At 41.2% G+C, this 23,202-nt stretch overlaps 1 protein-coding gene across 2 annotated transcripts in view; it reads right to left on the bottom strand.

Moving 5' to 3' along the window:
* Positions 1-1,293: 1,293 nt before the first annotated feature.
* Positions 1,294-23,202, bottom strand: part of LOC103459096 (plexin-B2-like) — a 46,902-nt gene continuing 24,993 nt past the window's right edge. For both annotated transcript variants that reach the window (XM_081603914.1, XM_081603915.1), the window contains exons 17-41: positions 22,289-22,437; positions 22,045-22,177; positions 18,312-18,448; positions 18,061-18,243; positions 17,851-17,950; positions 17,263-17,457; positions 17,022-17,105; positions 16,672-16,767; positions 15,937-16,073; positions 15,753-15,853; positions 14,204-14,433; positions 13,900-14,081; positions 12,597-12,663; positions 11,551-11,697; positions 10,595-10,672; positions 10,402-10,480; positions 9,640-9,740; positions 8,875-8,956; positions 6,724-6,875; positions 5,914-6,074; positions 5,639-5,786; positions 5,018-5,082; positions 4,869-4,944; positions 4,089-4,163; positions 1,294-3,672 (exon numbers count right to left, since the gene is read on the bottom strand). In XM_081603914.1, the coding sequence (XP_081460040.1) occupies positions 3,568-3,672; positions 4,089-4,163; positions 4,869-4,944; positions 5,018-5,082; positions 5,639-5,786; positions 5,914-6,074; positions 6,724-6,875; positions 8,875-8,956; positions 9,640-9,740; positions 10,402-10,480; positions 10,595-10,672; positions 11,551-11,697; positions 12,597-12,663; positions 13,900-14,081; positions 14,204-14,433; positions 15,753-15,853; positions 15,937-16,073; positions 16,672-16,767; positions 17,022-17,105; positions 17,263-17,457; positions 17,851-17,950; positions 18,061-18,243; positions 18,312-18,448; positions 22,045-22,177; positions 22,289-22,437 (3,063 nt within the window). In that variant the 3' untranslated portion in view covers positions 1,294-3,567. The remainder of the gene's footprint in view (positions 3,673-4,088; positions 4,164-4,868; positions 4,945-5,017; positions 5,083-5,638; positions 5,787-5,913; positions 6,075-6,723; positions 6,876-8,874; positions 8,957-9,639; positions 9,741-10,401; positions 10,481-10,594; positions 10,673-11,550; positions 11,698-12,596; positions 12,664-13,899; positions 14,082-14,203; positions 14,434-15,752; positions 15,854-15,936; positions 16,074-16,671; positions 16,768-17,021; positions 17,106-17,262; positions 17,458-17,850; positions 17,951-18,060; positions 18,244-18,311; positions 18,449-22,044; positions 22,178-22,288; positions 22,438-23,202) is intronic.

Here is a 23,202-nt window from a genome sequence, read left to right as displayed (position 1 = left end):
AATTATGAACTCACCTCTGATCAGAACCGGTCCGGTTCCGGCCTGCAGATAATTTCTGTTAAAATGGAAAGCACAGCAGAATTGCGATCATCACATTCTTGTTTAGGCTGCTACTATTAAATAGACTTTTATTGTTTTTATTTTTTTTACATAATTTTTAGCCTAAAAAATATTTTAGAACAAGTTTCATAGTCATTTTATTTTATTTTTTATGATTCTGTTGAACCACATTTAAAAAGTAACGTATGGTCTTCATTGGTTAATTTAAAATTGAATATAAAAATTAAATGCTAGACTAAATTTTAAAGCTAAATATTTCGTTAGCAAGCTAGCTCGGAGAAAAATAACTAGCGAACATTCGCTTGCCGGTAACCGGAAGTGGTCTCACAAAATAAAAACAGGAACTTGCCAACTTTTAAACTCCGTTGGTGAGACTGATGTTTTTTTTAAGCAAACATTTAAGTTGAACCGTTTAATGGTAATACAAAAGTTTAACTAGTATATACACAGCATATGACTGAATAAGTTCACCCTACTTTTATTTTTATAGTCTTCTTCCGGTTATCCGATTAATTAGCATATTAGCCTTCAGTTGGGTGTCAGCGGTTTTCCCCGTGATCGTCGAAGCAACAATATATTTCCGTCTAAAAATTACATTTAATGGGTCTAATTTTAATACTGTAGCGTCCCGAGAAGCTGGTTTTATTTTTTTAATCCAAATTAACAAACTAGCGTTTGAAACAGATCACTCTGGGTGACGCGTTTCACTTTTATTAAATTCCTTAATTATTAACTCTAAATTCACAAACCAATAAACGAGAAACTAACGTAAAGAGACATTTGAAAAACTTACCTGTGTTTCTGGTTTGTGGATGTAAAGAATGGCGGCTTGTTGAGGTCAATGGGAAACACCTGCGGAGGCTCAGAGTTGCTCCGGTCCGCTTTAGAGGAGAGAAACCGGAACACCGGATTCTTCTGGGTTTAAACGTCACAAATGAGCTGAAAACTGTTAAAACGTGCAAAGATGGATGGAAATATTAATGTTTAACCAAAAACTGTTTTTTCCCATCACTTGCACTTTGGTCCAAGTTCTAGTAAAGCGTCCAGCTAGATTAATTTAGCTTTCTAAAATAGACATATGGCTGCTGCAGCCACATCATCTGCAAAGCATATTTCTTTCAGATTTAATAAATAAAACACAGAAAAGTAAGAGCAACATTCAGCTGGAACCCAGTTAATTCATTTTAAGAAGAACATTGAACATAAAAACATGTTAAAATGAAACCAGACACCTTTCTTTCATTTGTATAAACATACTTTATTGGATATTTGGACTTCCTAGATCTGGATTTTTTCCCCACTTCAACAGAAGAGTAACAGATTTGGGCTTCAGTTCAGTTCAGACCGGTTCTGGTAACATCTAGTCCCATTCGAGTCCATTTCAAAGTCTAGAGTTTGGTCCATCCAAACCATTCCTGCTGTCGCTTCACAACCGTAACCAACGGCAACGCTGGCTTTAAAGTCCGTTACTGGATCAGGCATCAGGACGAAGCCTGAATGTTCTTCAACATATTCTAACACAGAAACACAAAGACCCTCGACTCGGTTCCTGCAGAACCCAGACGATCAGAACATTTGGCAGCAAAGTTCACATTTGAGTTTCTGTTTCTGCCTGAAACAAACTGGAGTTGATCATAATCGGGTCAGGACAAGAATTCAAAGGGACAGTTTCACAATTTCTGTCGCCTAGAAACTAAAGATCCTCTGTGAAAAGGCGGCGCAAACCAACGGATCGGGTCGGTTGTACGACAAGTACCGGCCTCGCTGTTTAGGAATCTGGAAAATGGCCGCCAGTCGGATTATAAACACGTTTCTGAGGATTGACAATAACTTTTTTTGTCCAAATTTTGTTTTTCTGAACTCAAATCAGGAGTAGTTCTGGATCAATTTATTTGGTTCTTCTAAACATTTAATTATTTTTGGATCCAATCTAAACATTTTTGTCAGAAAAAGCAACTGCTAGCATAAAACATTTTGTCTCATCCTCAATGTTTAGCGCCCTCTGCTGTTCAGTTAGTGCCAAGTCTAGACTTAAACAAATGGCTGAAACATTCAGTTCTGTGGTCCGGTTCTGGTCGGTTTGTTCCTTTCAGATCCACTTCAACTCTTTAAGGCACTCGCTGGTGGCAAAGAGAAGGCAGACAGAAGCAAGCGTCGGCAGAGACGGACATATTGTTCATCCACGAAGGCTGCAAAATGTTTCAAACATGAAAACACAAAAACAAGAGTTCGTCCGGACGTTTCGTCAACGACACACTAAAGTTTCACATTTTTTTAATCGTAAAAGTACCGAAAATCCTTTTAGACTCAAACTTGTCCTAGATTCAGAGCATTTGGCACCAAAGTGGCTTCAGTGAAAGAAAAGCTGTGATGGTTTACAGATTTGATACGATGTTTAATATAAAAAACATTTCTGAGTTTCTGTCATGATGTGTGTAACAAGTTCAACTCATAAAATTTTGCGTATTTTCATTTATATTATGGAAATTTGAGCCGAAATGAAAGCAGATTTCATGATTAATATAATTGTCACGTTTGGTGGGCGGAGCCTGATCAGACCACTGCTGCTGTCCAATCAGAGCAGGCTGGGTGTTTCAGGGGCGGGGCTTAAACCAACCAGGGTCATCTTTCATTTTCTGTTTGTTTTACGAATTTACTGAAAATTACTGAAATCGACCAACTTTTCCACAAACTAGCTCTCAGGATTTCAGATTTTTAGCGCAAAATATATAAATTATGTTATGCGGACCCATAAAAATGAACTATAAATGGATGAATTAATAAATAAATTGAAAACAATGATTAGAAAAGTCAAGATTCATGTGATTAAAAAAAACAAAAACAAATCAGTACCTTTTTTAGTTGGTTGTGCAATAATTCAGAAGGGAACTATAAGTTGTGAGCAGCACTCCCAGTGGTGGAAAAGCGCTACTACAACTGAAATATTAAATTTTTTAAACATTTTCTTCACTAATGTGAATCTAGTTTATCTCAAAACCAGCTGAATTCATGTTGCATGATTTTTAAATGATATAATACGTAACTTATTTTACTTTTCAGATTTTCTGGACTTTGGTGGGTTTTTAAAAGTTATTTTTTAAACTAACTTCCTGAACGTCAAAGAAATGCAGCCGTTGGTTTCTGGTGTCCCAGAAGCAGAAACTCAGGATACAAACAGAAAACATGAAAATAAAACTAAAGAAAGTCGCTGATGTTTCGAACATCTGGACCCGCCGGGCCTCCGTACCGTCCAGCAGAAAGAGCTGGAAAAGGATCCTGGAGCAGCTGAAGGTCCGATCAAAACGTCCCAAAAAACAAAACGTTCTGTTGCTTCACTTGGATTTTCTTCAACTTCTGTTGAATTTCAGAAAGATGTTTTCTTTTTGCTCGTTTGTTTTTGGGCGCAGAGTGGAAATTCGTCTCTTCTGGCTCTGCTAGCGACTCTCCAGACATTCAGATGAGTCCGTACGCTCACAATAGAAAATAAGCCCCGCCCCCTTGGTGAGGTCAGAGGTCAGTGACTTTGTTCTCCAGGGCGGCGGCGACCTGCTGCAGGCGGAGCGTCAGCTGCCTGTTCTGGGCGGCCGGGTCCTCGTCCAGAGACTGGATGATCTGAGGAGCAAAACAACATTTTTCATTTTATTTTTATCAAAGATTTGGACAAAAACAACCTCAGAGTTACATTTATTCCTAAAAACAAATTAAAATCTTTATAGAAAATGTTCTTTTTTCAAACATATTGACCTAAATATCATTTTTATCTTGAATTAAATTTAAATATACGTGCATATTTCAAATAATTTTTTTGCGTATTTGCAATTTTAACCTTAATACAAGTTAAAGTTAACTCACTCAAAGCTAAAATCATAATCTTCATTTAAAAATGCTAAGGACTCGTTGCAAAGTGATTATGCAAATGTAGCAAAATAAAAAAACTAAAAGTCATAATTTGGTATCACTGTTGAATTTCACTTCCAGGGTTTTCTGTCCCGGTTTCAGGTTTTCCGTGTGATGAAAACATTCCTCACCAGGTCGAAGTACTTGCTGGCGTACTGGTAGAGCTGATGTAAGGCCACCTGGGTGTTCAGCTTGTCTGTGTGTTGCTGCAAGAACAAGAGCAGCACATTTATTATGCAGCACAAAACAACAAAGTTGGATCAGAAAAAAATAGTAAATTACATAAAAACTTCAGTATCTTGTATTGTTCAGCTGTAGAGGGCGCTCTAGCTACAAATCCCTCCTCCTCTATGACTGCAGATCCTTTTTTCAAACCCTTTATTTTTCCCAACATGCTAACGTGCTAACGCTACAAGCTTCAGTTTTATGTAACAGAAAAAAGAATCACTATGAAGAGAAACAAAAAAGTTTGATCTGTAGATAAGCATGAAAAATCTGTTTATTCACCCCCTTTCCACTGATAAATTCCTGAGACTAGTTTGGAGGTTCACCCAAAACATATGGTCTAGTCAAAGTCCATCCAAATGAGAATCTGTCAGGATTTGAAAATTGATGCCCACAGATTCTCCTGATCTAATCTGACAAAACCCAGAAGACTCGGAGGTTCTACCAAGAACTGACTCGCGAAGGCTAATAAACAAAGGCACGCCGCACTTTTCAGATTTTTATCTAACGTAATGTGAAATGATCCATCACATAAAGTCTCAAGCAACGTTACAAATATGAACATTTTAATACTTTTGTGGGTCGATCTGTTACTCATAACCTCCCAGAACCAACCGGTCCAGCTGGTTCTGACCCAGAATCTCTGGTTCTGGAGGGTTTATGCAGACAGGTAAGGCGGTTCCTACCCGGGACACCTCGGCCAGGTGCGTGTTCATGTCCTGGTCGCTGACTGGAACCATCTGCCTGATGCCTCTGTAGTAACTGAGGGAAACAAACAAACTCGTTCATCCAGGAACCAACCGGGTCAGAACAACAGCCGGTGTTGTGAACTCACTCGTCAACCATCTTCTTATACGTGGAAATCTCTTTTGCGTAGAGCAGCTTGTTGCTCGGAGACTCCTGCAGACAGAAACAGAGACGCTGATCTCTGGCAGTAACTGGCTAATCTCAGCTGGTCTCTGGCGTCCCTCAGGGCTGATTAATCGGTCTCCTTCTTTTTCTCCCAGAAATGTTTTCAAAATATGGCTTTTATTTCAATCATCCCTTCTGTGAGGGAAGGATATGATAATTTTACTTTAACTATGAGAATATAGTCATTATGTTAGCAGAATAACACGCAATTTACCAAAAACCGTCGCAAAATTACAAGAAATCACTTGAAAATAGGTTCAGTCGTTAATTTCCTTAGCCTACCTCTAATACTCCATCAAAAAAATTTGATTAATCACTTCAGTTGATTTATATATAGCTGCTGTTCATTTCATTTTCAGCCACTATGAGATTATTTTTTATTAGTTAATCGCTATAAGAATAAAAAAAAAAAACATCTCAACTCAAAGAATGTAGACAGAAAACAAACAAACTTTTTAGTTTTGTTACCATTAATCCTTCACAGTTTGTTCACATTTTTAAACGAGTCCAGTTTGACCCAGAAGAAGCGTAAAGTCGAACTGACTCTGCTGAGCTTGTGCTCCGTCTTGGTGCAGGCGTCCATGAAGGTCTGGCCGATGACGTGCAGCGACGCGTCCACCACCTCCGTCACGTGAACGTCCAAGATGAACTGCGGGTTCCTCAGGATGTTCACCCAGAACCGCATCGGCAGGCTGGAGGGACGGAACCGCAGGAACACGGTTTACACCCAGCGGCCATCTTGGCGTTGGAATCTGGTTTCTATTAATTCAGTTAAATGTATTTATTTTGATAAATATTCTGCGGTCTGAGCCAGCGAACCTGTTGGTCTTCCAGATGTGCAGCGTCTCCTCGTCCACGTTGTCGTGTCTCTCCGCCTGTTCGTCCAAAAAGTCAAAGAAGTACTTGACGGCCGGAGGGACGGCAGCGGTGGTGCAAAGGACGCTGCGGAAGAAATTATCCACAAACTGCTGCAAGGTGCCCTGCAACACAACAAGAACAAGAACAGCTAGAAAAAGTTTCTGTTCTTTACAAGAACAGAACCAATGGAGGGGGAGAGACATGACACGAGTGTTTTAAGGACAATCGTTATAAACACTCTGCATCGATCCTTTGTTTCCTCAGAGCAGAGACTCATGGCTGCGTTTTGATGCATGATTCGTTTCTGTAGAGTGAAATACGGCAGCATTTTGTTTGACAAATGAGCACTCTGTCATGGAAACACATTATAAATCTGAAAATGGCCAAAACTCAAGTCATGATTTTAGAAAAACTTTTGAGATATGAAAAAGTTGCATCATCTGCAGACAGCTTGATGCCTGGCGGCTTGTTTAGAAGTCAAAAGGAGTTTCTAAGTTGAAGGAGGCCGACGTTGTAAGCTGTCAAAGAGTGTCAAAACGTTTTGCTGAATTTTGTGGAATCCAAAAAATGTTGATGCATGGGCTGAAATGTGCATAAAACTTTAAATATTTCAAAATTTATGAAAATGTAAATTACCAAAATACACAGCAGGAATATCCAGAAGAAGCTCAACATTTTGATGTGCGTACATGAAGGAACAGCAAAGTGCTCATATGATAATAAGAGTGTTAGCCTAGCTTAATGCTAAAGTCGTGTTTAAAGCATCAGCACCTTGACGGAGAGCAGCCGGGTCAGGTAGATCTCTGTGATGGCTTTGGTCATGGCCTTGTCCTTCATGCTGCCTCGCTTCGACTTCACCTCGTCGATCTCGTCCGTCGGCCTCACCAGGTGGAACGTGTTGTCGTCCTCCAGCAGCGCGTTTTCTGCAGCCGACATCATAAAATCACCGTCACCGCTTAGAGACGACCCATCGACAGGCTGGGGCTACAAGATGGCTACTGAACAACAGACCAGTGGGTGGCTGGGAAAACAACCCGACAAATGTTACGGAACTCGGCTGGGGTTGCTAGGTAACGGGCCTGGGGTCAGCTGGGGTTGCTAGGTAACGGGCCTGGAGTTGGCTGGGGTTGCTAGGTAACGGGCCTGGGGTCAGCTGGGGTTGCTAGGTAACGGGCCTGGGCTCAGCTGGGGTTGCTAGGTAACGGGCCTGGAGTTGGCTGGGGTTGCTAGGTAACGGGCCTGGGCTCGGCTGGGGTTGCTAGGTAACGGGCCTGGAGTTGGCTGGGGTTGCTAGGTAACGGGCCTGGGGTCAGCGGGGGTTGCTAGGTAACGGGCCTGGAGTTGGCTGGGGTTGCTAGGTAACGGGCCTGGGGTCAGCGGGGGTTGCTAGGTAACGGGCCTGGAGTTGGCTGGGGTTGCTAGGTAACGGGCCTGGGGTCAGCTGGGGTTGCTAGGTAACGGGCCTGGGGTCAGCTGGGGTTGCTAGGTAACGGGCCTGGGCTCAGCTGGGGTTGCTAGGTAACGGGCCTGGAGTTGGCTGGGGTTGCTAGGTAACGGGCCTGGGCTCGGCTGGGGTTGCTAGGTAACGGGCCTGGGGTCGGCTGGGGTTGCTAGGTAACGGGCCTGGAGTTGGCTGGGGTTGCTAGGTAACGGGCCTGGGCTCGGCTGGGGTTGCTAGGTAACGGGCCTGGAGTTGGCTGGGGTTGCTAGGTAACGGGCCTGGGGTCGGCTGGGGTTGCTAGGTAACGGGCCTGGAGTTGGCTGGGGTTGCTAGGTAACGGGCCTGGGGTCAGCGGGGGTTGCTAGGTAACGGGCCTGGAGTTGGCTGGGGTTGCTAGGTAACGGGCCTGGGCTCGGCTGGGGTTGCTAGGTAACGGGCCTGGGGTTGGCTGGGGTTGCTAGGTAACGGGCCTGGGGTTGGCTGGGGTTGCTAGGTAACGGGCCTGGGGTCGGCGGGGGTTGCTAGGTAACGGGCCTGGGGTCGGCTGGGGTTGCTAGGTAACGGGCCTGGAGTTGGCTGGGGTTGCTAGGTAACGGGCCTGGGGTCAGCGGGGGTTGCTAGGTAACGGGCCTGGAGTTGGCTGGGGTTGCTAGGTAACGGGCCTGGGGTTGGCTGGGGTTGCTAGGTAACGGGCCTGGGGTCGGCGGGGGTTGCTAGGTAACGGGCCTGGGGTTGGCTGGGGTTGCTAGGTAACGGCGCAGCGGGCCTAGAATGTGAATTAACAATTGGAAGGTTTTTGAGACGCCTCACCAAAAAACACAAATTTATTGCCAAAAGTCGTCTGGATGTTAAGTTTTAATTAGGAGTTGAGACCCAAATGGATTTTCCCCCTTTTAACATATTTTTAATATTCTAGGATTTACGCGTTTTAACAAAGATAGAAATTAAAGTTGGCCATATGATTCATGATTGAATCATATGAAGGTATTTTCTGCATCACATTTTAACCTCCTCTGGTTTATTATATTCCATTTATTAACTTCTCTCTTCTGGGATGGTGAGATTATTCTGAAGCTAATTAGAAGATGTAGTTATTCCAGTTAATAAGTAAAAAAAAAATAAAATAAACGACTCCTGGGAAAGAATTATAAGGTTATTTATTGTTATTGTGGTGAACTTTTAATAAAAATGCTGAGGAAAAACTTTTAATGTTGTTTTGCTTATGCAGACATGAAAAAGTCAATTTAAAGTTAAACTAAGTATTTAGGTCTTTAACCGGTTTCGTTGGCAAAATGTTTGGTTAGTGGATAAACAAACACAAAACAGACGACTTTACGATTTTTTCAGCCTAATTTTAACATCTCTGATCACTTTTTCCATCCATTACCCAGGACAACTTAACAGCGCGGTAAACGAGCGTCAACGCTAGAAAATGCTGCAGTTTAACGCCCCAGATGTGGAGTAAAAACGAGGAGACGTACTCTCATCATGGCTGTCCTGGTGCTGGTGGAACGACTGCGTGTGCAAAACTTTGGACAGAACCAACGTGGCGTTGTCCCGGACCTGCAAAAATAAAAAATAAAAATCTGTTCAGAGAGAAAAGTGTTTAACTAAGCTGCAGAGTTATTAGAGGCAAAATCCGCCTGTGAATTAATTATCCTCCTTAAATGTCAGGAGAGCCTGGACAGCAGGAGTGATTTAGTTTCTGTTGGTTTTGCAGCGCCGTGCAGTCGAGTCTCGAGTGGCTCGACATTTTCCTGCTCTTCAGCTTTCGGTTGTTTTGGTGAAAGAGTAAAGGTCTCTGCTGAAACACAGCTGATTAAACGCATCAGGAAGGAGTGGCAGCATCATGAGTCTGCTCTGGTTCAATACGCCAGGAGATGGAGACGAACAGAAACAGACACGTCAGAGGAAAAAAGCCTAAACTCAGGGTGTGAGGCTGACCTTTGACCCCTCAGGTCAAGGTTAAACTGGCACCAATGCAGAAACACTTTTACTTCAATCTGTTAAAAAGTGCAGCTGGTTAACAGCTGATTAATCCAAACTTAAGGATTTAGCATCCTATTAGCAACGGCACGTTCTACGGAGTGCAGCTACTGTCAAAAATCAACAGAAATAATTTTGGTTATTTAGCCAGAAATAAGAGGAAAAATGGGTTTCACATTATTCATTCATTCATTTATAAAAGTAACAGTTTACTAATATTTAGTTTAAAACCCAATTCAACCGGAATGGGCTGAACCCACGTTGTAATGGGCCAGCGTGTTGAGCCGCTTCCAGCGCCCCTCTGTCTGCGACGTCAGGTCCATGTCGGACAGGATCTGACCCGTGGAGCCGGGGCGCCACTCTGTGGACAAACAAGGAATTACAAGGAGAATTATGAGGATTTCAGAGATTAAATACGTTTGACTGGCTCCAATTTATCTCCATTAATTCAGTAGTTTCTGTTTGAAATCTACACAAAACTTTGTCGATATTTGTTTCCATTGGCCATAAAATTATAGAAACTGCAATTATGAAAATAAATTTGCTTAATGGAAACATGACAATTAAAAAAATATGAAAGTTTTTTATGCTGAGATGAGCTGGTTGTTCAGCTGTGTCAAAATCACAAAACTGCAACGGAAACGCTTATAACATCAGGCGAGTCACATGATCAACAACCGGATGTTTCTACTGGAGGAAACGAAGAAGAAGACAACAGGAAGTAAGAGGATGATGATGATTTTTAATGATCTATCATGTTAAACTGAAATACGTGATTTTAATCGTGTTTCTTATTTAATGGAAACACAGCAATTGTAAAATTATGGTAGTTCCTTTCGAATGAATCCCCAGACCATGAATGAACAGATTTCATAACTCCGAACGAACGAACAGGTTCCCAAACTAAGAACGAACAGGTTGCTGACTTAGGGCCCTACTAAGAAATTACAAGAATAAAGTTATAATTGTTATGACTTTATTCTTGTAAATATTTAGTTTTAATTTTTGTTAGCATGTCTCACCCAACGCGACGCCTTCTGCTTTTGGTCTCTGTGAATACGGCAGGTTCCTGTACACCTGATCAATGATCTTCTCCTTCACCTGCAGGAAACGGAAAACAAAACAAGCTCACCTGTAAGCGCGAACGCAGAAACAAACACGCATCAGACAGCAGGCGGCGGATTCCTCTGCCTTCATGTGGAAACAGAAACTCACCTGGGTGACGGTGTCGCAGTTCAGCACCTTGACAGGCGTCACGTCTGGTCCCTCGCCGTGAACCAGCACCTGCAGAGTCTGACACACACACACACACACACCTGTCACCTTCATCCCACACACACAGCTCCTGGTTTCCTTCCTCCTGGAAGTTCATTCGGCTAAAAAATTTACTTCCACGGTTCATTAAACCATAAAACAGACTTCTAACTTCCAAAAAGTAAAGTTTTTCATCCTGTCTTTGTTTAAATCCTGTTTTTCCTGTGAGGGCCACATAACGTTTCCCTCCTCTGCTGGGGGCCGGAGTCAGTTTGTAACAGAAAAAGTGACGATTGCAGGAGAGCCCAAATGTAAAAATGTATTGTTTTCCAGAAAGCACAATCAAATAACCCTCTCTGGGTTCTTCACACTTTTTATGAAATAAAAACTATAAACCACACCGGACTATAAGCTGCAACCCCAAAGTAAAAAAAAAAAAGAAAACAGTAAACATAACATTGTTGTAACATTTTTTTTTTTTTACAAAAAATAAGCCGCAGATATCTCTGCCGCTCCAGGTTTTCCACAGCGATGCAGCAGGGGGGGCAGACACCAACATCTGAGTCATAACAGGTCAATTAAATATCATTTATTACGGTTGAAAAAGAAAAAGTTGACTGAACTGATTAGTTTCCGAGCTGTAACTGTAACAGTAAAAGTGCTGATCTTTCGTGTTGCTACTAGCATGTGCTAAATGAAAATGGACGCTTTCTTCTTCTTCAGATTTCTACTGCCAGGCTAAAAGCCACATGGTTCAAAGCTTAGGAAAAAAGTAGCGGCTTATAGTCCGGAAAATACGGTATATGAGAAAAAATCTAAATGCTCTCTGGTATTGTTCAGGGGGCCGGATTCGGCCCGCGGGCCGTAGTTTGGGGACCACTGATTTAAATGCTGAAACCGTGGGAGAGCAGACGGACCAGTGCGGCGTACTCGACGTCGTCTCCCAGCAGCCCCGTGTCGTTCAGCGTGTATTTGGCTTTCTTCAGCCTGGCGTCCACCGGACCTTTCTCCACCTGGTGCTTCAAGGCCTTGTACAGTTTGTACAACGGCTCCCCGGCCGAATCCTGAGGCACAAGCACAGAATCACTGCAATATGATTCTATACATATAAATATATCCACTATTCAGCTGGAGTAATGAGGCGTTTCCACCAATCAGGACTTTTCTGTCGTCTTTAAGGTCGGAGTTTGACCCCAGACTGAATTTAACACTATAAAGTATGAAAAAGAAAATATCTGCTGCAGTTTCTTTATTAATAATTTTAAATAAACCAGAAAAATACAGTCATAATTTCAAGTTTTAAAGATATATTTATGAAATTAGAGCAAAGCCTCCTCAGAGAAACTGTTACTACCTCGTAATTATGACTGTAAATAATGAGTTTATACCTGAAATTAATATTTTATATCTCAAACTCATGACTTTGAAAGCCAGAATTATGACTTTAAAGTTGAAATTATGAATTTATCTCAAAATATCAACTTTAGATAGAAAAATTATAACTTTATAACTCATAATTTTTACTTTGTATTTGAAAATTATATTTTTTTCCTCAAATTTATGACTTGTAACATCAGAATTCAGACTTTATATTTCATAATTGTGACATTTATAACCTTAACTTCATAATTTTGACCGACTCTCATAATGATGATTTTAAAACTCCCTTTGGGCTTTCTTTTTTTCTTTCACGGCAGGAATGGGCTTCCATATTTTACAACACAGGTTCATAATTCAAATATCAACCGAAATATGTTGAAATTTACCAGTAAATAAAACAAATAATCACATATTTGTGCTAAAAATCTGATATAAAGTTACAGAGATCACATCCAGTGCTCTCAGAAATGCGTTTAATTACAGAGACGGTAATAAAACTGATGCAATCTGAGAGTAATAATCTGGTCTAAACACTTTATTTTCATAGGAGAATCCTGAATATCAGTGAAGAAAAGCCAGTTACCCTGAGGAACTGGTACAGGCAGATGGACATCCAGTTGCAGAGCATCCTCTCCACCACCGTCTCTGACCTGCAGCAGCAACGGAAACATGAGATCCACAGAAACACCAGGAATCATCTTCATCACTTCACAGCTGCAAGGAGGCTTTCACTTTTCACCGCTGCACAATCACAAAGCTGTCAGCTTCACAGCAGGAAGTCAGACAGCCTGATTGCTTCCACGCTTCAGAGCAACGCCGCAGCGAAGCCGCCAGACTTCCTCTGCAGTCGCAACCATCAATTCACAGCAAATAAAACGGCTCAGAGTTTCTGCAGGGAATCCAAACAACATGTGCAAATATACACAGAGCTGTGGACCAACTAGTTACAGTTCAGGTACCGTTTTGAAACAAGAAGTATTTTTAGAGTTAGAGCTGAGCAGGAACGGACAGCCAGAAAAGAAACATGGCCGCCGTTTCCCACCAGTCATCTTTGGAGTTATTTTATTAATGTATTTTTTCATAGAAGCAGTTAAATTAACAATACTAAGGTGGCCTGGTGGACAAAATGGCGTCTTGAATAAACAGAACAGTAACAGACGCTTTGGTCCAGAGTTTGGTAGTAACTGGTTATATTAACTCAACTATGTTTATTTGAGTAACTTTTTTGAAAAATTTAACTTTTAGGAGTATTTTTACTACGTTATACTTTTTACTTTTACTTGAGTAATTTTATTATGAAGTATTTCTACTTTTACTTGATTAAGATTTCTGGATTTTTTACCCACTGAATAAAACACAAACCGACTCTTTTGTTTTAACCAAAAATTCACCATCATCCTGCAGTTTTTGTTAATCTTTTAAAAGCTTTTTATTTAAAGAAACTGATTGGTAAAAATTTTATTCTGCCTGATTTTGTTATTTTTTGTTACTTATTTGAATTATTGTCCTTTTGGTCCTTAAAATACCAACATTTCCACTTAACTTTATATTTTGGTCCATCTGATGATGTAATTTTTAATTATTAAATGATTGATTCGCTACTCAGTACTTGAGTAAACTTCTTACCAAAATACTTTTTTACTTATTTCATAATTGTGACATTGAGAGTTAAAGTAATGACCTTGTATTTCAAAATTATTACCTTAACTTCATAATTTTGACTGACTCTCATAATGATTATTTTAAAACTCCCTTTGGGCTTTCATTTTTTCTTTCACGGCAGCAATGGGCTTCCATATTTTACAACACAGATTCATAATTTAGTACATTTGGCTCCTCTGAGTTTAAATAAGTCAAATTAATAAAATTCCTGGATATGTTCTCACCTCCGGAGCATCAGTTTGGGGTTTTTATTCTGGACGTGTTCGTCCATCAGCTCCAGCAGCAGCGTCCTCATAATGTCCGTGTAATACTCCAGCTTGCCGTGCAGCGCCACCGTCAGGAGGGAGGCGAAATTTCCCCGATTCCGGGCGTTAAAGTCCGGACGGCTCTCCAATGTGCGAATAAACTGGAAAGGAAAAAAGATGACATTAATTTCAGCTTCATCCGCGTAGATAATGATAATAAAATGATTAGCATCTAAATTAGCATCTCAGGAACCAGGAATGAAACCAAAAGTTTAAAACTCACGTTGATGAGAAACGGTTTGCTGTTCAGCAGGTTGGAGAACTGGTTGAGAGCCTGAGTCACAGTAGCCCTGCGGGACTCTGGGATTTGTATTTTTCCAGTGATCATGGGGTCATGATCGCCTTCTTTGGACGGCAGGAAGAAGTTTCGGTCTGTGTACGTTTTGTAGTCCAGGAAAGGGATTCGACCTTCGCTGAGGTCGCTGGTGTGGTCCTCCATTTCAATCATCAGATCTGCAACAAAAGAGAAATCAAACATTATGAAAAACAGCCAACAGAAACTCTCTCACTACAGAAGCTAATAGTTTTTTAGCTAACCTGTAAAATCTGCGTAAAACAGAAATCAGATTTTAGAAAAAAATACTCACCATCCATGGATGTGATTGGGTTATTATCAACTAACTTGTGTTACTTTCTCACAAGTGAGACAAAAATAAGACTTACTTTGTACCATTACCAATAAACCAATGAATAAATCTAAGTTAGGCTAACGTTCTCAGCTAGCTTGTTTTGCTAGTAAAGTTAGCTGATTGCTGTTAGTGACAGAACATAACTCAGGTCTCAGAAAACATACCCACTGTGTGATGAGCCGTATATTTTTTTTTACTATTCAGAAACTTACTTTTGCAAACTTAACGCCAAAATAAGGCTAACCTTGTCTGTTAGCTTGTATTAGCAAGATAAATTAGCATAACTGTTGCTACAGGAAGAGAATCGCCTTCACTTTTGAAGAATTTTGATTATTATCTACAAATCAGTGATTTATTGGCTACTAATTTGCTTAATTAAAAAACGTACAAAGCTAAAGTTTCCATTGTTTATTCAGTTGTAGGTGCAGTTAGCATCCACGGCTAGTTAGCTAGTAAAACAAAAAACTATTACTGTTACCGGCAGAACAGAACTGAGGCCTGTCAAACTTATCTACTTTAAGGAGGAGTGATTGGTTTAGTTTATACAAACATTTAATAGTAAACAGACGATAAAAATGATAATTACACAGATAACTTTTCATCAACTCAGAGCTAAGCTAGGCTAAAGCTTTCACCCAGTAAACGGGTAAAAATAACAAAATCCAGCTACAGGTAAAACATAAGAGATCTGAATCAATCTGTTTTATAATAATTACTAGCCAATTAATTTTGTGACAAGTTGAAATTTAACAATGTAATTTAGTTAAACTGAATTAATCTTTTCGTGTTCCGAGTATTGATAAATATTTATGAGTATCGATGACTCTGCTGCAATAATCCCTGGCTCTCAGATCTGCAGTTTCGCTCCTGAGGAATGACAGAAGAGTCAGATTAATCTGAAACCGCTTGCAGAGCGAGCCAAGAAGATCTGAGGGGAAGTTTTTAATGAGTTGAGCCAAAAAGCTGCTGGTTTGGCAGAGGTTCATAAGACAAGCTGTCAAAGAGAATAATTTCTGAATTCAATGTGATGTAATGTCAATAAAGAGAAGATTTTACCGAATCTGCTGCAGAAAACCTGCATAAGACGTAAAATTAACTTGGTAAACATAAAATAGGTTTAATTCTGAGTTTTAAGTTAAATACCTGTGAACTCTTTCTTGCAGCGATCTCGAACACTTTCCTCCAGATTCTCCAGCTGATGTTTCACCTTCTCGTATTCCCGCTCTGCCTGCTGACTCTTCCTCCTGACGGGAGCCAAACACAAGCGGCTTGTTGCTTTATTCATTATTCTCGCCACATTTTTGCATTTTTAAAGACGTTATCAAACCTGTAGCAGTAGACGGAAATGGCGATGAAAACCAGCATGGGGACGATGACGGCTGGGATGATGATGGGGAGAGGAATGGTTACCTCCCTGGTGAACGAAACTTTTCCTGCGATCCACTTCCCGTCACCGAACTGCACCTGAAATAAAAACAGCAAATTAGATTCGTCTGCGTTCAGATTAGAAAATGTTTCACTGCTTCAGTTTCCTTCTGTTTGGAAACAGCAACAATCATCAATCCTTTTTACTGAAAGTTTCAGAAAATTTAAAAATATTCAGCCACAAGAGCCTAATTTCAAACAATTTTAAACTCAAATTATAATTAGATTGATTGAATTATAAAATTAAAACATCACTGAGTTTAGTGCAGATGTTTCTGAAGAAACAGGAATAAAATAGGAAATCTGCTATTTCCTAGCAGATTGAAGGAGAAAGATGGAAAAAAGAAAAGAGAAAGAAGCAGAAAAATAAAAAAATACAGGAAAGAAAAAAAAGGCAGAAATAAATAAAAAGAAATGTAGGAAATTAAGTTAGGAGTGAAGCAACGGAAAAGATCAAAGGAGAAAAATGTCAACAAATAAAGAAGCAAAAAAGGAAATAAAGAGAAATTTATAAACCCCAAATGTTTGGAAAAACTAAAACCTTTTATTTTTAAGCTTTTCCATGTTTCCCAGTTAGAGTTTATTTTCAGGGATTGTTTGGAGCAGAACTGAAACAGAACCGAGTCGGTTTGTTTACCACCAGATCCATCGTGTCGTCGGCCGTTTCTGCGCTCTGGGACTTGGATGTGGGTGTCGGCGGAGAAGAAGGAGCCCCCAGGATCAACTTATCGTCCTGCAGAGGAGAAGAAACGGAAAAACCTCCTGAATGGAAAGCAACGAATCAGGCAACAAAAGAAATAAAGAACAAAGGATGATCAAAAATTTAACAAATGCCAGAAAAAACAAATGAACCAATGAAAGAACGAATTACAGAGGAATAAATGAATGAAAAACAACAAAGAAACGAGAAAAAAAGAACTATTCAAGTATTTTGAAATTCAAGCACTTTCAAGGATTTTCAAGCCCTTGTATGAGCTCTGTGCATACCTCCAGGACTTTGATGTTACACGGTACGTCTTGTATGGAGACCTTCGCCTCGCTGATCGTGATGGCCTTGGAGAAACCTTCACCCTGTTCACAGAGAGAGAGAGAAGTTAACGCAGCGACCCGCGGCGAGGCGATCCGCGGCGGGCGTCAGAGCGTCAGGGCGACCCGCGGCGGGGCGTCCATGTTTCTCGTTTGGTGAGACATCTTGCTTCTCGTCGTCAGGCGCTCAGTCTCTACGCACCGTGACGACGATGACGCTGGTGTCTGTGAGGCCTGAAAAGGTGTCGACTTTGAAGGTCGGGTCGGGGTGGTACTTGAAGGTCAGGTCTTCCTTCACGTTGTCCAGGTGCAGCCGAGTCTTGACAGGTTGGCTGCTCACCTTTGGCGAGTTGCATTCCAGGACGGAGTCATTCGTTATTTTACACGTTGACTCGTTCTGAGGAAGACATGAAAGATGAAGAGACGATGAGAAACGTTTCATTTCCTCCTGTGGGTCTGGTTGGTCCCACTGAGGCGACTCTCCGCCATCTTTCCTGTCAGACGGAAAGATGCAGAAACCGCCGGCGGCTTCCTGCTCTGAACAAAGATGGAGGAGCATCAAGGTGACAATTTGCTGCCATTAAAGATTTTTACCAAGGATAAAAACCCCAAATAAAAACAATAAATGACACAAATCACCATATTTGGACCAGATTTGGATGATTATTCTTATAAATATAAAGGAAAATGAAGGAAATCAAATGTCTGAGTTTGGAGCAGTTTTTTAGGGAGCTGGTTTTCCTAATTAGAATAAAATCCTGAATAAAACCTCGTTGAGGAAATCTCCTACCTCCACAGTGGAGCCGTTGTTGGCGCTGAACAGAACCTTCATGGAGGCCGATTGGATCAGACTGAAGCCGGTTCCCATCACGACGATCCTTCGACCGCCACTGCAGATTAAAACCAGAGAAACGAGACGGGAAGTAAAACACAGCAGGAGTCATGAGTCTGACTGCTGAGGAGGAGGAGGAGGAGGATGAAGGCAGATAAACGGACTCACCAAAAGAAGCTGGCGTCGGGACTGTAGCCGGTGATCTTTGGGTTTTCGGTGTAATTGAAGGGATCGAGGAGGGTTTTGATCGTGTTCCCTCCGTACTTCACCGTCACTTTCAAAGAAACCGGAAAAGATGCAGCAGCGCTGAAACTGCCGGTCTTGCAGACGATGTACGTCCCAAACGATACGCTGAAGGAAACAGGAAGTGAACGCGTGCCGTCACGGTTTATTTACGATACGGGAACGTTTCAGCTTACACGTCACAGGCGATGTCTCCGATGAAGACGGTGACGTCGTCTTTGGTTGCCGTGTCCAGTTTGTCTCCGATGATGGTGATGGTCGTTCCTCCAGCTGCAGGACCCTCCTTTGGATAAATGAACTTCGGATCAGGATCCTGAACAAAAACATTTAAAACATCCGGTTTGACTCCAAAACTATTTGATTTTTACTCCTGCTGGTAATTCACAACGCAGAGGCTGAATTTCTGTTACAAATGTGCGAAAAAACTTTGTTGGTATTCTCGTAATGTCGAAGAAAAAACATGATTTTGTCATTTCGGTGTGTATATCCGTTTACCCTGGGTCTGGGAATCTGTTCGTTCAGTTTGGGAACAGGTTAGTGCGTTCGGAGTTGGAATCTGTTCATTTGCAGTCAGAGAACCGGTTCATTTACAGTCAGAGAACCTGTTCCTTTGCAGTCAGAGAACCTGTTCATTTGCAGTCAGAGAACCTGTTCATTTGCAGTCAGAGAACCTGTTCATTTGCAGTCAGAGAACCTGTTCATTTACAGTCAGAGAACCTGTTCCTTTGCAGTCAGAGAACCTGTTCATTTGCAGTCAGAGAACCTGTTCATTTGCAGTCAGAGAACCTGTTCATTTACAGTCAGAGAACCTGTTCCTTTGCAGTCAGAGAACCTGTTCATTTGCAGTCAGAGAACCTGTTCATTTGCAGTCAGAGAACCTGTTCATTTACAGTCAGAGAACCTGTTCATTTGCAGTCAGAGAACCTGTTCATTTGCAGTCAGAGAACCTGTTCATTTGGAGTCAGAGAACCTGTTCATTTGGAGTCAGAGAACCTGTTCATTTGGAGTCAGAGAACCTGTTCATTTACAGAGAACCTGTTCATTTACCGTCAGAGAACCTGTTCATTTGGAGTCAGAGAACCTGTTCATTTGGAGTCAGAGAACCTGTTCATTTGGAGTCAGAGAACCTGTTCATTTGGAGTCAGAGAACCTGTTCATTTACAGTCAGAGAACCTGTTCATTTACAGTCAGAGAACCTGTTCATTTGGAGTCAGAGAACCTGTTCATTTGGAGTCAGAGAACCTGTTCATTTGGAGTCAGAGAACCTGTTCATTTGGAGTCAGAGAACCTGTTCATTTGGAGTCAGAGAACCTGTTCATTTGGAGTCAGAGAACCTGTTCATTTGGAGTCAGAGAACCTGTTCATTTGGAGTCTCTCCAAAATGAACAGATTCTGACTCCGTGTCAATCCAAACAAAATCTCATTATCTAAAAATGATTTTGTGCAAAAGATATAAATCAAATAACTTTTTTGCAATTTTCTACTGAATATAAATAAAATATAAAACATAAAAATAAAATCTGGACGTATTTATCACTTTTAAAGGTTTTGTGCACAGAAAAGGAATTTAACTTTGTCTTAAAATGCATATTTGGAGGAAATCAGGGATAAAAAGCTGATTGAAAGATTAAAACACAGCAGCGCTAAAGGGACTCAAAACAAAAATAAAAACGAATCTAAAGTGAAGGAGTCCAGCTGTGCTTTGCTCTCAAACATTTGTCTTGCGCTCCAGATTTGTTCTTGCTGTTGTCACAAAGAGAGCAGGAAATAAAAATAAACATCCCCAAAGAGAGACAAACTCAGAACAGCTTCACCGCGGCGGCGGCGGCGGCGCAGGAGGAGGCGGCGACTGCGACGCATCCGAGTCGATGCTTCGAGTCTTTATTCAGGCTCTGACACCAAGGAGACGGATCTGAACACGGGAGCCTGATTCAAGGCTTGAAATCCGAAACAGACTCTCAGCGTCGGTTTCCTCCAGATTTCAAAGGAAGCGTCTACGTTTTCCTTCCACTCATCCTAGAAGATGTGGGCTGATGAAATATTTTAGCTGTTGGAGGCAGGTTTGCAGCTTTTCAATCCGTTACGCTTCCCCGAACAGGTTAGGCGCACGGCCTACACAAAACATGTTCTCTACATTTTTAGCACAAATCAACCAGATTTTGATCAGATCAGCTGCATTTGGGGGCTCCTGTCACTTTAAATCCAAGGCAGCTGCTGCTGGCCACGCCCCCAAACCAACGGTACACTCGCATGTGAAAATGGCTGCAAACAGATGCACAACTATGCATCCGTACATCTGTGAAAAGCAGAAGTGGAGCCTCCTGCACACTCAGCAGGGAAGCAGCAAGTGGTTCCTGGATGGCAAGTCAACAACAAAACAGTTCTCTTTTCCAGCAGCCATTGTACAGCAGTAATATCAGCAGACCAAATGTTTCGGAACTCAGCTTGGGTTGCTAGGTAACAGGGCGGAACTCCACTGAGGTTGCTAGGTAACCGGGCGGAACTCCACTGAGGTTGCTAGGTAACCGGGCGGAACTCCACTGAGGTTGCTAGGTAAACGGGCGGAACTCCACTGAGGTTGCTAGGTAACGGGGCGGAACTCCACTGAGGTTGCTAGGTAACGGAGAAGCACTAGGCTGAGGTTGCTGGGTAACCGGGCGGAACTCCACTGAGGTTGCTAGGTAACGGGGCGGAACTCCACTGAGGTTGCTGGGTAACGGGGCGAAACTCCACTGAGGTTGCTAGGTAACGGGGCGAAACTCCACTGAGGTTGCTAGGTAACGGGGAAGCACTAGGCTGAGGTTGCTTGTTTTCCAAAATCTAAATAAATTAAGCTATTGCCAAAAAAAAACGGCTGGTGTGTTGTTTTTTTTTAAAGCGCTTTGAATTTGACATGTTCTTAAAACCTGTAAAAAGTGAAGTTTGAATAATAGGTCCCCTGTAAGGCCTTATAAAACAAAGAAAAAACAAATTATGCGTTAGTTCATGACATCATAACTGTTTTTGATTTGTGAACATTTTAGGTAAAAATCGGCCAGGAAACTGGATGTATCTGAAATAACTGAATTGTTCTTTTTTTTTTTTAAACACAGTCAAACAGTTTACAACCTTGAAACCTTTTAATCCTCAAGTGTTTAATATTTCCTGTTTTGATGTCAGAAAGAACCAACAAAGCAGCAAGCTAAGGTTTAAATTCCTGAAACGAGAGCTTGCAGGCGGAATAACCGCCGGTGGAGTAAATCATTTTTGTCTCAGCGGTTTTCTGTAATTACTTCTTGTCTCCTCAAAAACAAACAAAGAGGAAACACAGAAGTGAACAGCGATATTTAAATGACCCGACTGAGTCGCGTTCAGAAAACAAAACAGAACAGCAGGTGAAACTTATTTCGATCATGTTTGTTTCTCTGTTTGCGGGAGAGGAAAGAATAAAAATACATTTAAATGCAGTTGTGCGCAGCGGCGAATCCGCTTGTGAGGGATTTATTTACGCTTCGTTTCTTCTGCAGAGCTGATATCTCGGCGTCGCTGAGGGAGATTTTTCCGTGATCACAAACCTTTTTCATGTTCCTGGGGATTCTGTCTTTCAATATGATGCAATGCAGCGGTGTCCAAAGCGTGGCTGGGGGCCCATTTTTGGCCCTTGAAATGATTTTATCTGGTCTCTGACTACAAGTCCAGAACGGTAAAAATAGAAACTACTGGAAATTGAACAGATTAAAGCTCTTTTTATGTTTTCTCTCTTTAATGATATTCAGTTTTTTATTGTTGAGCAGGTCAAATGAAAAAGTATTTTTATTTTAATTAATTTTGTGGCTGGCCAATAATTCAAATTTGCCAGTTTTGGGGCAAAACGTTTGGTTGCCACTGATGAAATGTTTGTAATTATGAAGGAAATGTAGGAAAACGAACCCGATACGTGAAGATTATTTCAGAGGTTGTGCTTCTGTTTCCCTCCACCTCTATCATCACCGGTCCGCTTGTGGTCAGGTCAGGCGGGAGGTCGGACGGCGGCGTTCGCTTGGGACCGATCTCACACACCACACTTTGGACAGAAAGAGGAGTTAATCAATAACCCATAATCAACTCCTATGGTTTCCATACGTCATCAGATCAAAGCTCCTGCTCATGTTAACGTGGAGTTTATCGTCGTTACCTGGTGGACACAGAGTATCTGTCCTCCAGGTGTTTACAGTTCACTCCGGCCACAGTGACCTTTTTCACGTCTTCCTTCTTTATTCCCATGTTGGAGCCTTTGATGGTCACAGCGATTGAGCCGTTGAGCGGCCCAAAGCGAGGGATGACCTGGAGCAATAATGGACATCAAGTTACATACGATCGACAGAAACACTTGGTAACACTTTATTTGAACGGGGGTGAATAAGACTGTAATAAACATGTCATAACACCTGTAATAAACATGTCATAACACCTGTAATAAACATGTCATAACACTTGTAATAAACATGTCATAACACCTGTAATAAACATGTCATAACACCGGTTATTAACATGTCATAACACCTGTTATTAACATGAATAAGCCTTCATGAATATTTATAACTGTTGTCATAAAGCGTCATTTGGTAAATTATGACACTTTTAATACAAAGTTGACATTATTGAAAATGTCTTTTGACAGCTTGACATTAACCAATAAATCATTACTGATATAAATTTGTTATAAAAGTATTACTGATTGCACTTTAAAAATTAGGTAACTTTATGTTATTAAAGGTAAAGTTTAAACAGTAATGATTTATTGGTTAATGTCAAGTTGTCATAAAGACATTTGAATAATGTCAACTTTGTATTAAAAGTGTCATAATTTACTGAATGACGCTTTATGACAACAGTTATAAATATTCAGGAAGGCTTATTCATGTTAATAACAGGTGTTATGACATGTTTATTACAGTCTTATTCACCCCCTTCAAATAAAGTGTTACCAAACACTTTAAACCCGACTAAAGACGTTCAGGCTTGTCTGTAATTTACTTGATTTTAAGAAGAATCCATTACAGCTAATGTGAGCCTTCTTACTGTTTACCTGCTGCTCTGTCACTATAA

The sequence above is a fragment of the Poecilia reticulata genome, chromosome 23, assembly GCF_904066995.2.
Source record: "Poecilia reticulata chromosome 23, P_reticulata-male-v2, whole genome shotgun sequence".
In the NCBI taxonomy this organism is placed as follows: Eukaryota; Metazoa; Chordata; class Actinopteri; order Cyprinodontiformes; family Poeciliidae; genus Poecilia; species Poecilia reticulata.
The sequence above is the reverse complement of the archived record's forward strand: the minus strand, read 5'-3'. Positions and strand labels throughout refer to the sequence as shown.